At 35.7% G+C, this 13,302-nt stretch overlaps 1 protein-coding gene across 1 annotated transcript; it reads left to right on the top strand.

Moving 5' to 3' along the window:
- Window positions 1-3,214: 3,214 nt before the first annotated feature.
- On the top strand, window positions 3,215-7,533 carry LOC105439957 (snaclec CTL-Eoc124-like). Its single transcript, XM_030988310.1, has 4 exons — window positions 3,215-3,357; window positions 5,286-5,437; window positions 6,020-6,132; window positions 7,323-7,533. Exons 1-4 carry the CDS (start codon window positions 3,264-3,266, stop codon window positions 7,531-7,533), a joined length of 570 nt encoding a protein of 189 aa, XP_030844170.1. The 5' UTR covers window positions 3,215-3,263.
- Window positions 7,534-13,302: the final 5,769 nt, after the last annotated feature.

The raw sequence follows: 13,302 nt of genomic DNA, 5'->3' as shown, positions 1-13,302 counted from the left end.
ATAGTTTGCAAGAATCTTCAGTCAATTGAAGGAGGCAGACTTAATCAGAAGAAGAAGAAGAAAAGCTCGTGAGAGAGATTAGGGGAAGAGAGAGAGAGAGAGAGAGGAAGTGAGGGAGAAAGCGTTAGTGAGAGAAAGGGAAGAGATGAGGGGGGGGGGGTCTGACACAGTGGATTGATTTGAAAAGAAAACCTTATCCCGAGATAAAGAAGCTGAAAAGAAAAAAAAACATGTAACAGCGGCGTATAGCTACGAGAGCATAGATGTTGCCGTTTATCTATCTAGTAAGGCCGTGCGTGTGCCCCCCCCCCCTCCCCCACGAAGCACGTGTCCCCTCGATGACTGCATCCACGCTATATACGCCATTGAACTGCAGACCGAGAGAGAGAGAGAGAGAGAGGAAAAAGGGAGAAGGAAAAAGAGAGACAACAAACCCCGGCCCCCAGTCAGTGTTATTTCAGTACGCATATGCGTGTTCCCTCCTTTTGAAAACACCCTCTAAGTCCGGTGTGTAAAGTCAATTTTGTGTATGTACGAGCCGGACTTTTGTGCGTGAAAAGTACCCCTTTACCGGACATTTTGGTAACACGCATGCGGTCCGATTCCGACCCCGGAGTGGGGGGGGGGGGGGCAACAAACAGAACTTTGTTATTCCTGGCTCATTTTTCTTCATTGAGGTGTCATATGAAAGGGCAGAAAATAAACTTTCTAGAAATGTGATTTTCTCTTTCAAATTCTCTTTCAAATTCAGATACCGCCCGCCAAATGTCTTTTTGGTACCCTTCTAGCTTCAAATTATTTTTAATAACTCATGCGTGAAATACGCATCACATGAGTTGCATCAAAATAAGAGGAGGATCTAAGCTTTACAAATATGTGTCATTTATTAATTATAATTGTGATCAAGTTGTGATAAAACATCGATAATTTTCGGTTTCGTTTTTACATGGAACGCACTGTATAGGAAGTATGCAATAATTATTATAATTACTGAACTAGAGTTAATGCTTAAAGATAAACTTGAGTACTGGTAATGCGATTGCATTGTGAAAGAAAGGTGTGGAATGGATCAGAAAAGTTGATCATAATAGCATGTAAGTAATGGTGTGTAATGCAAGGTTCTAGAGTCATCAAAATCATCATAAATTTGGCAGAGTCTTGGTAAAGTAACAATCACTTACACAGATAGATGTATATGGGACAACACACATGGTGTCGGGGCTAGTACTACCCTGATTTCCTTATCTTTCTATGCTCATTACTCAGCCAGTATACATTTTCTTCCAAAATTGTTTGGCACATGACATTTATTTGTAATCTTGAACATTCAGTGTAAGTTTCGTTAGATTCTGTGAGAATTCATCTTCTTTTTTTTACCAGAACTCAAGTTTATCTTTAAAACCCCCTTCACATACACGGATTTTTCTTACGAGTCCTTACGGATCGCCAACTCGTAGCCAATCGCAAGCATCCGTAAATAACTCGCTGGTACCCGTAAATAACTTGTCACAACTCTCAACAACTCGTAGACACTCTTAAGGACCCGTGAAAAGAGCGGTAAATTTTTTGACATGTAAAAAATCTTCTTACGAGTGTCGACGGATTGATTTGTCCGTAATTAGCTCGTAAATAGCTCGTAACAATACGTAACCATCCGTAAACCGCTCGCAACAACACGTAAACATTCCGTAAACTGCTCACAAGAATCCGTTGGTGACTCGTAACAGATTTTTGTAATGATTCGTTACGGTTAGTTTACGATTTGTTCACGGATTATTTACGGGTTATTACGAGCATTTTGGGTGTAGTTACAAGTACTTTACGAATAGATACGTACACTTTACGTATGCTTGCGAACTGTTTACGATTTGGGGAAAGGTATAAAAGCTGCAAATTCGAACACTTCATTTTCGGTTGTTATGTTTTGGCTAAAAGTCGTAATAAAGGACCCCTACATACTCGTAACTTACTCGTAACAATTCGTAATAACTCTTAAACAGGTCGTAAAAGTGGCCAAATCGTAAGGATCCGTGAAAGATCCGTGAATTTGTGCGATAAGAACTCGTAAGACAAATCCGTGTATGTGAAGGGGGTATAACGTAAGAGGTTGTATCATAGGAAATACTGATTGATGCCATCTACGTCTTTTTTTTTGACAACTGCACGTAAACGAATGGACTTGATTAACTGGGTCAGCGAGAGCTAGTGTTCGCGAAACAGACCGAAGTTCGATCATCCCCAAGTGGGCCTCGGGAAAGACGCATACAGTCTCGTCATGCTAAAGCCCCTTTAACGTATGATGGAGATATCACCAACGCGCTGAGCGCATACGTAATTATATGCTCTTCGTTTCGGACAGAAATTAGAATCTGAAGGTTTCGAAATAAAAGAAAAATTAATTTGTCTGGCGTTTCCCTCGTTGTTTGGGAACCGTATTTTTTTAATTTGACCGGTTCGAATATAAATATCTCCTCAGTGCTTTCATGGCATCTATCCCGTTACTGTAAACGTAATAGCCTAAAGGCCCGGTCCCACTGCACTTACGGATGCAAAGAGGATGTAAAACGTAAACAAAATCTTGCCATCCGTTAGAAAACGCTATGCATCCGTTGTGTACTCATTGCATACGTGTTTCATACGCTCTATCCATCGAGCATCCGTCCACTGTGATTTCGTCCGCGCAAAAAGTTTTGAGCTACACAAAACGTTTAGAACGGATGAACTTCCGCCGGGTACGATGTAAATCCGCGACAAATACGTTATCATCCGTTAAACGTCCGCTGTATCCTCTCTGCATCCTCTGGGCATCCTCGCGACTCACATCCTCACATTATGCATCATGTTGAGTCGGGTGGCTAGCAAATAATAAGTGTTAATGTGCAATAAACCAAGCTCCCAATTAAGCATTGAATTTGCTCACAAGGGATCTCATTCGTATCATTTGAATGGAGCATTGTGTCAGGTTCGCGGACAATGCCAAATGTAAGCATGACATCATACCAGTATCAATGTAACACGAAACGAGTCAAGTGTATTTTAATACCTTTCAAGGGCTTGTGACGAACGTTTTACACCTTTCATTGCATTTTGAGGAAGCTGGCCATTAAAAAAAATAGTACTCCGTTTCGACTTACAACGACTTACATTGTCATTGCGAGACAAACGAATGTCACTATAGCGATATTATTTTCGATATCAACGTTCTTGTGTACAGGAAGCAGAGGTAAGAGGAACAATATCTTAGATGAGCCTCGTTGTATGCTATGGTGGATATCCTTCATCGAATCATGTCTGTGTCTATGCAGATGTTGGCCATCTTGGTGTTGATTATCAGCCTTTACAGAGATACTTGGCAAGGTAAAACACGCATTGATGCGAGATCTTATACCGCACTCACTTCGATTCCGTTAGCTGGTATTACCTTTTTGGAATAGGATCCTTCATCGTGTTCATGTCTCCATTTCCTGTTCTTTACTGTTTCCTTGAACAATTAACTACAAGCAAATCAGACTGACCTAGGGTATGTTATGTAGGCTGAATGTGTCTTGGAGGTGGCTATATTGTTGAAATGTCGTGTTGTTCATTCACTTGACTCTCACTCCAAGGGTTAAGGGTTCGAATCCCAGTCGGGCACTTATTTCCTTTGGCAAGATTATTAATCCGCATTTGCTACTCTCCATTCAGATGTAAATGGGTACCTGACAGTTACTGGGATAATTTTATTACAGCAAGAACAGCATGATGCTGATGGGGCTTCCCTGGGGAAACAGAATTACCATAATTGTTCTAATTATTATTATTATTATTGTTATTGTTATTATTATTATTATTGCCATGCCTATGTATGTATATTATTCTAAATATGTATTATTGTTGGTATTGTTGTCATGTGACATGGTAACTCAAATATCTACACGTACTATACACGCCATATACCATACATAAACACCCTCACTTAGGGGGGAAAACACATACACAGTCCTTGCTGTAAACAAAGACAATGAATTAACCTTTAGGGTTACACTTCAAATATAACATCGAAATCAGATTTTCAAATCAAGGTTAGTACCTCCTACTCCTCTCCTCCTTTGACTCTCTAGAACTTGGTCCTGTAATTGACCTACATCCCCCACACTTCTCTAGCTTCCCTTTTTATGTCACACGACTGGAATTAAACTAACTTTCACAGTCGAGAACAAAAAAAAAATTCTCTTTCCCTTTCCATACTTAGATGGAAGCCACTAAATTACACTTATTTATTTCTAAATAGTTCAAAATAAATGGCATATCTTCATTTCCCTGACATTTTGAATATCATCGTACAAGAACAAATAACCAAGTGATACAATGTAAGATGATATATTTTAATTGGATACCGATGGTTGCAGTATTCAAAAACTACAACAATTATCAGCCACTTCTGCTAGGCCGAATCAAAACCGTCTGTCTCTTGACTTTTAAAGAAACTCAACAACTTCTGCCCAGTAAGAACATCATATGAAAATCAGCAATGTCTGCAGAGCAGAACCAAATCCCGTATGCCTCTTGGCTTCAAAATTGAGGTGTGGCAAAGTCTGAGGCTGTACTCACCCCCAAACCTTTGCACGTTTTGAACAGAACATAAAAAGGTGCATAGTCATACCTTCCTTTTTATCAACATAATACTGGGCCAGCACAATAATCCCTGGCATAGCTTAATTAATTAACTCTATACCATCAATGGAACTTTCCAGACCTTCACTCTCACCATTTCTTCACCTCAACATTCAGTGCCAACCTACATAATACTCCTCTCTCTCCCGATTGAGATACAAAGACACACAAAAAATATACATATATTTATGAGCATTTTCAAAGTGACATTTTAAACAAAACTGACATCATTTAACTTGAAATGCACGAAACAAAATTAATTGATTAAACTAAGCAAAACTGTTCATTTGTATTTTCAATCATTTCAATAGTTTGCACGATTTCAAGATTCTTTTATCATAATTTTGTTCTCCAATTTATTAAAGCTCTTCAAGAAAATCAAATTAAATTATGATATTTTTCTTACAAAACTAACAAACATCTTTATCAAGTATATATATATTATGCATAATTTATAAACATGAATATCACAAACAAAATAAACATGAAGGAAGACGATATAAGAAAACAATTTTGTTGTTATCTACTTTTAAAATTATATAAACTTTAGAAAATATGATATTCCTCCCTAGAAGAGGCGTAGGAATTTATGATACAATATTTATAAGTAATGTTATTATATTAATATTCAGTCAATGGGCAGATATGTAATACTCCAGACTGGATAGACTATGGTGATTCACAGTACCTCATCGTTAACACTCAGAGGACGTGGTCTGATGCGAGGACCTACTGCCAAGACAACGGTGGAGATCTTGCAGTTATAAGTTCCCATGAACAAACTGTAAGTGAAAACAAAATTACCAAAATGAATTCACCGATAAGATTTTTACTACTATTTCCTATTTTCTCCATCCCATGATTATCAGTTAAAGACAAACTGTTACATCTTAATAGAAAAATGCGTAAGATTTTTTTATTTGTTTTAATTATTTATTTATTTATCTATTTATTTATTTAAACCACTTTTACCAGTTACCTTTTCTTTGTGAAATGTGTGTTCCACTTTTCTTTTGTTGGGGAGTAAATTTATTTCATTTTGCATGGGTGTAACATGATGGTAAAAACCATATAATCCCTGACCTCTTATCATAGTGTGTACCCTAGGTAGATAAATATGGTTACTGCAGATCATTTTTTTATGAAGTGAAGTGTGATTTCACTGTACTTTTTTTCTTCTATTCTACGATTTGCTGAATGCTCAATCCACTAATTCAAAATGTGACTATTTAATAGATTGCGCCTGTTTTTAGAAATAGTTGACACTTTTTTCACGAAAAAAGTGATTGATGCACACAAAAAAAGATTAAGGATACTCCATTAATAACTTTTCTTTTTAACAATGACTTTTTGTTTTACATCTCAGGCTTTTCTCGTCACCTACACGTTGAAATCTACTGATGGATGGAACTACTGGATAGGACTTCATGACTCAGACGGTGATGGACAGTTCACGTGGATTGACGACACACAACCACAGTTAATATTTAACAATAATAATGATAATGATAGTTATAAAAATACAATGTTGAAAACCAGTTTTTTGTTCACCTCTTGTCATTAATTTATTATTAGAATATGATTTATTCGTGATGGATAAGGTATGGATATATCATATCAGAACACTACTGATCAATCTAAAGCGCCAAACAGATTGATCAATTGAATTCTTAGATAACTTTATCCGTAAAAAATAAACTTTATAGTCAGAATCATTTTTCACGAAAATAGAAACGAAGAAATTATCACAATTTTTGGTGCGACATTGTAATGACAACATCAATAATAATTATAATAATCATGATAATAATAATTGTAATAATGATAAGGACGATAATAATATTTTTGATAATCATGATGGAATGATATTTGTATAATCATAACAGAAAAACAATATTGGCTGGTTAAAGGGTCAGATAATAGCGCATTTACTATTCAAGTCTGACCTCAATAGAAACAACAACAATTATCTATAATGATAATGATAATGGTGGCAATCATGAAAGTATGCAGCTTTGTTTTGTCTTGTCCTGTCATGAATTGTTTTGTCATGTTTTGTCTGATCTTATAATGTCAGTTTCCTGTCCTTTGTGTCCCGTCTTGTCATTTTGTTCTTTCGTATATCTCGATTACTTAGACACTTTAAAATGATTTATGAAAATGGTGTTCATATCATATTATTCTTGGGAACCTACACAAAACAAGCTATGCTTTCCAGTTTGTTCCCGTTTAATTTTATAATTTTGAACTTACTTTGTCAACTAGTTTCTTTGGAAACAATTGATATGAAATGGAATAAATTCGAATCGATCAATCATAAGGGTTGTTTATGAAGATGATGATTGCAATGATAATAATTTTAGGTTTCAAGCTGACCTATTAGACAAACAGTGGCATGATAGTCCTAGACAGCACCTTTACTATTTGCCAATTATGTTTATAGTTAGACTCCTTTTGTTTATTCTCAAGATTGCACCTTTTTTCAGTAGTCATATCCAAAAAGTTTCTAGATGTATTCATTATCACACAACATCTGTGAAAATTATTTCGCTTTTCCCTATCTCGACTTTCAATATGAGAACCTTTTTCCGATGAAATGTATTTTTCGGTGGATATAAAAGTAAAGGAATAAACTCGATATTTTAAAATACCTTTATTTCATTTGATAGGTACTCGAACTGGTCCCCTTCACAACCGTCAAGTAGCCATGAATGTGTCCGCATGAGAACTTCATACAGCGTTGTAAATCAAGGGAAATGGCAAACAAGTTCCTGCTCAAATACCCGCGTCCACATATGTCAACGTCCAAAAGGCAATTATATTAATATTTATTTGGCCAATGCAACGGTAACCTCAGCGGTGATCGACATCTTCTTCTAATACATTTATCATTGATGTTGCTCGGCCATTGGAAATTGTTTTGACCACCATTCTAATGCAATTATAAGGAATGAATTAATATGAAATAAATGTCTAAATGCATAAATAAATAAATGAATAAATAAATTAATTAATTAATTAATCAATGAAATATAAAATAAACCAACAGCAAAACTAAACAAGGCAAATAATTGTAGTTGTAATATATGAAATGAGAAAATTGGACTCAACCTGTGTCATTTTTACATCGTCAGATTCCCGTTGTTCGTGGCATCGTTTCGGCCAATCGTTATATCGGTTCTACGGAGAAGGAATGTCGTATGATGATTCTAGAGCACACTGCGGGAGCAATGGTGGTGACCTGGCCATTATCAAATCAGAAGAACTTAATGTAAGAGAATATAAGCTTACACTTTCACATTTATTTAAACCTATCATTCATTTGTTTCTTTGTAATGGAACATACAGTCACGACACTGGGGCACTTTCTTTAGCCGTAGGTAATACAACTCATAATATGATAATGTTTAAGTCAAGATTTTACAAATTATTTATATTGGAACTGAGCTTTTAGCCTGGATTCAAATGATTGAAAATGAATATTGAGAAGATTTTTAGAATAGAGCATATCATTTTATGATAGCCCGGAATTGTTACTCATAATTCATATGTAAAATGTAAACGGCTTTTTCAACAAAAAATCCAGTGAAGGTAAAACTAGGTGGGAAATACTGACCATTGGTAACTTGTATAATATAATTTTCAGACGAGAGGAAAAAATAAATTGTTGAGTAAGTTTAGTTTGTTTGTGTTTGTCTATTTTACCCACCCTTTTCAAGAGTTTCCTGGTAGGATTCATATCAACGTCGAACCCGTCGGGAGCTTGCTATTGGTTAGGACTTATGAGAGACAGTGATGGCAGTTTTGTATGGGTAGATGGCACTGCGGAAAGGTGATTTCATATCATTCTCTTTGAATTTTCATTCGAATTTCTCCTTTTGTGTTTTTTGTTTTTTATACTTTTTGCGTGCTAGAGATAGAAGGAAACTTAACACTGTCCAGAATCGTGCCGTTAGATAAGTTTTTGGTCTTGGGTCTAGAACTCGCCCTTACTTATGGAACTCCACTGGTTACCTCTAAATCAAAGTGCTCTGTGTGTATGCTTTCAAAATACTCAATCATTTGTTACCTAAATATCTTAATGACACTCTCCAAATATATATACCATCTCGAAGTCTTCGCTCAAAAACCGACACATCTAAACTTATCATTCCCAAATCTCGACTTTCAGCAGCTGAAAAACGTTTTGCAGTAGCCGCATCAAAGACTTGGAACAACATTCCGCTTTCTATAGGGGAAATTACATGTCTTGCCACTTTAAAAAGATTCCCTCAAAACTTACCCTTTTCCCAAATGATCCATGTGATCTTCTGTAACACTGTAGAATGGTTTTCCTTTTTTCATTTATTTGTATTTGTAAGCGCTATAGTACTTTTGCTTTTTAGCGCTCCTAAAAATCCAATATTATTAATATAGGGTTTTGAATATGAATTATAATGCATTTCCACATAGCAATGGTCCTTTCATAGATCTTTTTTGCAATATAAACCTTATTCCCGTTCATATTACGTAGAACACCAGTGTCCCGATGTGTTTAGAATAATTCCTTGTAATACTTAACGATGATTTGTTTTTTTCTCACTTTGCAAATCAACCTTTTGGTATAACAGAAGAAACGAGTCTTCCTGGGCTTCAGGAGAACCAAACGATTCCGGTGGGTGGGAAGACTGCGCCTGCATGAACTCTTTCGTGGAAGTAACAGATGAACGTCATGGGAGATGGACTGATCTCCGGTGTTGGAATGTTCAAAGACCATACATCTGTGAGAGGCCTCAGGGTAGGTGTGCTCTGTATTGTAAGATCCATGTTTTCATTGAATAATACAGTGTAATTCGATACAAATTTTCAAAAGGAGACTTGAAAGCTTTCTTCTGAATAGTGACTAGGCTATTGCATTTCCCAATCAAATATAATTTGTAGTGTGACTTTATTCAACTTTGTTGTTTGTGTAACTTTATTTGTTTCTTTTTATGTATGTATTTATTATTGTTTTGCTTTTAAATTTTGTTTTTGTATTACTGAATCAGTTATTGTTGTTTGTTTTTCTTTTCTCAAAAAATAATAATTCATAATAATTACTTTTACAGAGGGCCTACACCCTACAAGCTCTGCTTTTTAGTCGGCACTCCTAAGTTCCTTTTCAATTGCATGTTTAAAAAAAATGTATTTGTATTGTGTAAATTGATCGATATGTATAATAATATGTGAATATGTAAAAAATGTACTATCATTTTAAATATGAAAAATTGAAAGAGGAATAATAAGTTAATTGAATTGAATAATTTGTGCAATACATGCGGAGGGATATTAAGCTCACTGAATGTTTTTTTGTTTCCTAAAAATGTATACTGGTGAATGGTTTAGATGTTAATGTTTTAATTTTTGTTTTAATTTTCATGACAAAATTAATGACCTCGATGCACCCTTAAAAAGGGACGGCTTTTAATTAATATCAATGTGCAGCGTTATATGACAACTTAATTTTTTAAATAGATAATATTATTATATCTAACACATTTAAAGGCTTCCTTCAACTTCAATGGATATAGATATCGCTTTTTTCGTTTCAGTTAAGAGTGACGTGTGGATTGATTATCCAAATGTGCAGTATTATATGCCACCCTTCTCAGCAAGTTATTTTGATGCTAAGGAACACTGCCAAAAATTTGGAGGATCACTGGCTCAACTGAAGACCTCAGAAATAGACGTGAGTGTACTAAACAATCCTTCCGTGTTTGTATTTACTGGACGGTGGTATTGTGTAAATGAATATCAATGTATGATTTTCCAATTAATAAAGAGGATAGCAGTTTTAGGACTGGTTCTAGTAAAGTAAAATACAAAAATCTGTATCTTGTCATCGTGTATTAAGGCATTTATGCACTCTAACTGTTTATAATGAGGTAACTTTCTTCAAAAACTTATCTTCTTTCACATCATCCAACTCCTTGAGCGAATATCATAATTTCTCTTTTCCATATTTGTATAGCACCTTCTTACGTTCAGGTATGCTTAATCAATCCTAATGATGTACATGAGCATCATACAAGGCAAATAGACAGTGGATGTTTACGTGTGCCTAGATTTCACACCGATTGTTATAAGTGTAGCCCAATTGTTTCTTCCATATTTGAATGGAATAAGGTAGATAATTCGTTGAGAACGGCTTCCTCTGTCAATTCATTTACGAGATTGTATAAACAAAGTTGTAATTTGTGAATGGCTCAACCGAACATACACTACGTGCATGTTCTGTAATATTAACATGACTTATTCACATAATTTTGACTTAATCAATGTTTTTCCTATTGACATTACTGTTTACTAGGTTAATGATATATGTTTATTTTGCAGATGAGTATTATTTTTTAAACTGTTTTGTATAAACGTTATAAACGATGTAATTATGTTCATGTTTATTCAGGGCCCCATGGAAGACCACTACTTGTTGGTGAATGGGCTACTCTGTAAAAAGATTAGAAATAAATAAATAAATAAATAAATAGTGTGTTTTGATGATGAAATACGATTCTCAAAAAAATAATGTATCTTTATGCTTGCTCAATGCATCCGCTCACGAAATGTGAAACGGGGCAGTTTAAATTCAGGCAACAGGCATGACCCCCCCCCCTCCCACCCCTCACCCCACCCCCTTCCTGAGTGCCTATGACCCGAATGCCCATGACAAGGCTTCACTAAAAGAGTCCTCATGCTCCGTTTTGTATCTTACAAACTAGGCTACGCCAGTTTAAACGCTTAGAACAATGCTTATTTCATTTGAGAGATTAGAGGTCACCAATTAAACTGACCATTCAACCTGTCCAGCCCTCTACATAGTTGAACATATTAAAGAATATTAAAACAAAATACGTAGGCTTTCTTTGAATTTGTATGAATGTCGGGGCGGGATGCGAAGAGTTGTAGGAATATGTAATTTGTATACATTTTCTAGTGTACTTTGTTCAAGGAAATATTATTTTCAATATCAAATTGTCCTCTTACTATTCCTTTGGTCATCATGGTCATTTGCTTCACTCGCCTTTGCAGGATTTAGGAACTATAAAGTTTACATTCAGGCAAGATATCACGTGGTATGACCAATCTTATGAAGCCATGTTTCTTTTGTCACCATAATCAGCTAAATCTCACAAACAGCTTCAACGGGATCGAGTTCTGGTTCGGGCTTGATTCACTTGGCAAGGAAGGTGTCTTCCAATGGGCGGATGGAACTTTGCTCCGAAACTCAAGGTATTTACATTAAAAATGAAATAATTTTAAATGGGACGTCCCCGTACCTAGTATTAAGTCGATTTCAATAGAAGCAGAAATATGAAAGAAGCTATGATTCCTTAAATGTGAAATCAGTCAAGAACGAATTACTAACTCTGTGACGTGTCTTGCGAGCTCCCCTTTCATTTGTGCCCAGAAGATACTTTAATCATCTATATTTTCCCCAAAGAAAATGTTCAATCATGAATTCACCCTCAATATGACTTTTCCAAATAAGAGTTTTATACAACCCATATACTAAACAAATCTTTTACGTCATAAATAACTAAGAACATGAAATTCTCCATACATGGCATATTGGTGAGGAGTTCAATTTTTGTTTCATTGATGATAACTTCAATACTTCTAAAATTTCATATTTTTAATCGCATTTTGCTCAAATACTTTTTAGCTAATTTGTTTTTTTTCAATTTGCTTTTATCAAAACCAACTTATTGTTTATTTAAAAGAGATGAAGATAAAAAAAAAAAAGAGATGAATTGTGAGAAAAAGGGGGGAGAGAGTGTGAGGGGGAAGAGAGGTAGACGGGAAAGAGAGAGAGAGAGAGAGAGAGAAATATAGAGAGAAAGAGTGTGGGTGAGAGTGAGAGAGAGAGAGAGAGAGATAATTAGAGCAAGGAGTTTTAAGAGCTGGAGAGCCAACTGGCAAAAAATTATTCCAAGCAAGCAGCTGCCGTTTTCTATGGTTGCAGAATAGAATCTACTGGTGTGCTGTTACCTTTGATGTTCGAGGTTCGAAGCCGCGAATATCATTGGAAAGCTTGAGTAGTAATATTTTTTTTTACAAAGAAATATCCTTAATAGCTTTAATTTGTGAAAAATAGTAACATTTTATAGTTCTCAAACCTGCAATATGACACTTTTCCGATTACTTCCGGCTCACGAACATAATAAATGAATTTATTCATGTACAGTTCGTTATCATGTTATAATATGTCCAGGATACAGCTTCCTGATATGTCAGATTAGTGCCCACACATGCCCAGTCGTGTAATTTTGATTAATATTTCAGGAAATTTTGCTCCATTTCCTTTCGCTTGCCTCCTGTAAAGGTTAGCACTGTACTGCTCGTATCATCAGACGAGTGGTAGCAAAAAGTAATTATCATTACAAAAGCATATTTCCCTTTGAAAGTGGCCGTTAGTATGCAGCTAGGCAGGAATCTTTTGTCTACGTGTCTGCAAGGAAGATCCAGTAAACACATGCCTGACATATTTTATCCTGGCGGCATCGAAGAGGGTACAAAGGGAATGAACTAGATATGACTTCATCTCCTAAAACCCCTTGGTTAGAGGGAAATAGAGAGAGAGATAAAGAGAGAGAGAGAGAGCGAGAGGGCCGAGGGGGGCAGTGGATTGGT

The sequence above is a fragment of the Strongylocentrotus purpuratus genome, unplaced genomic scaffold (genome assembly GCF_000002235.5).
Source record: "Strongylocentrotus purpuratus isolate Spur 01 unplaced genomic scaffold, Spur_5.0 spur5_contig_840, whole genome shotgun sequence".
Taxonomy (NCBI): Eukaryota; Metazoa; Echinodermata; class Echinoidea; order Camarodonta; family Strongylocentrotidae; genus Strongylocentrotus; species Strongylocentrotus purpuratus.
This window is presented reverse-complemented; position numbering and strand designations above follow the sequence as displayed.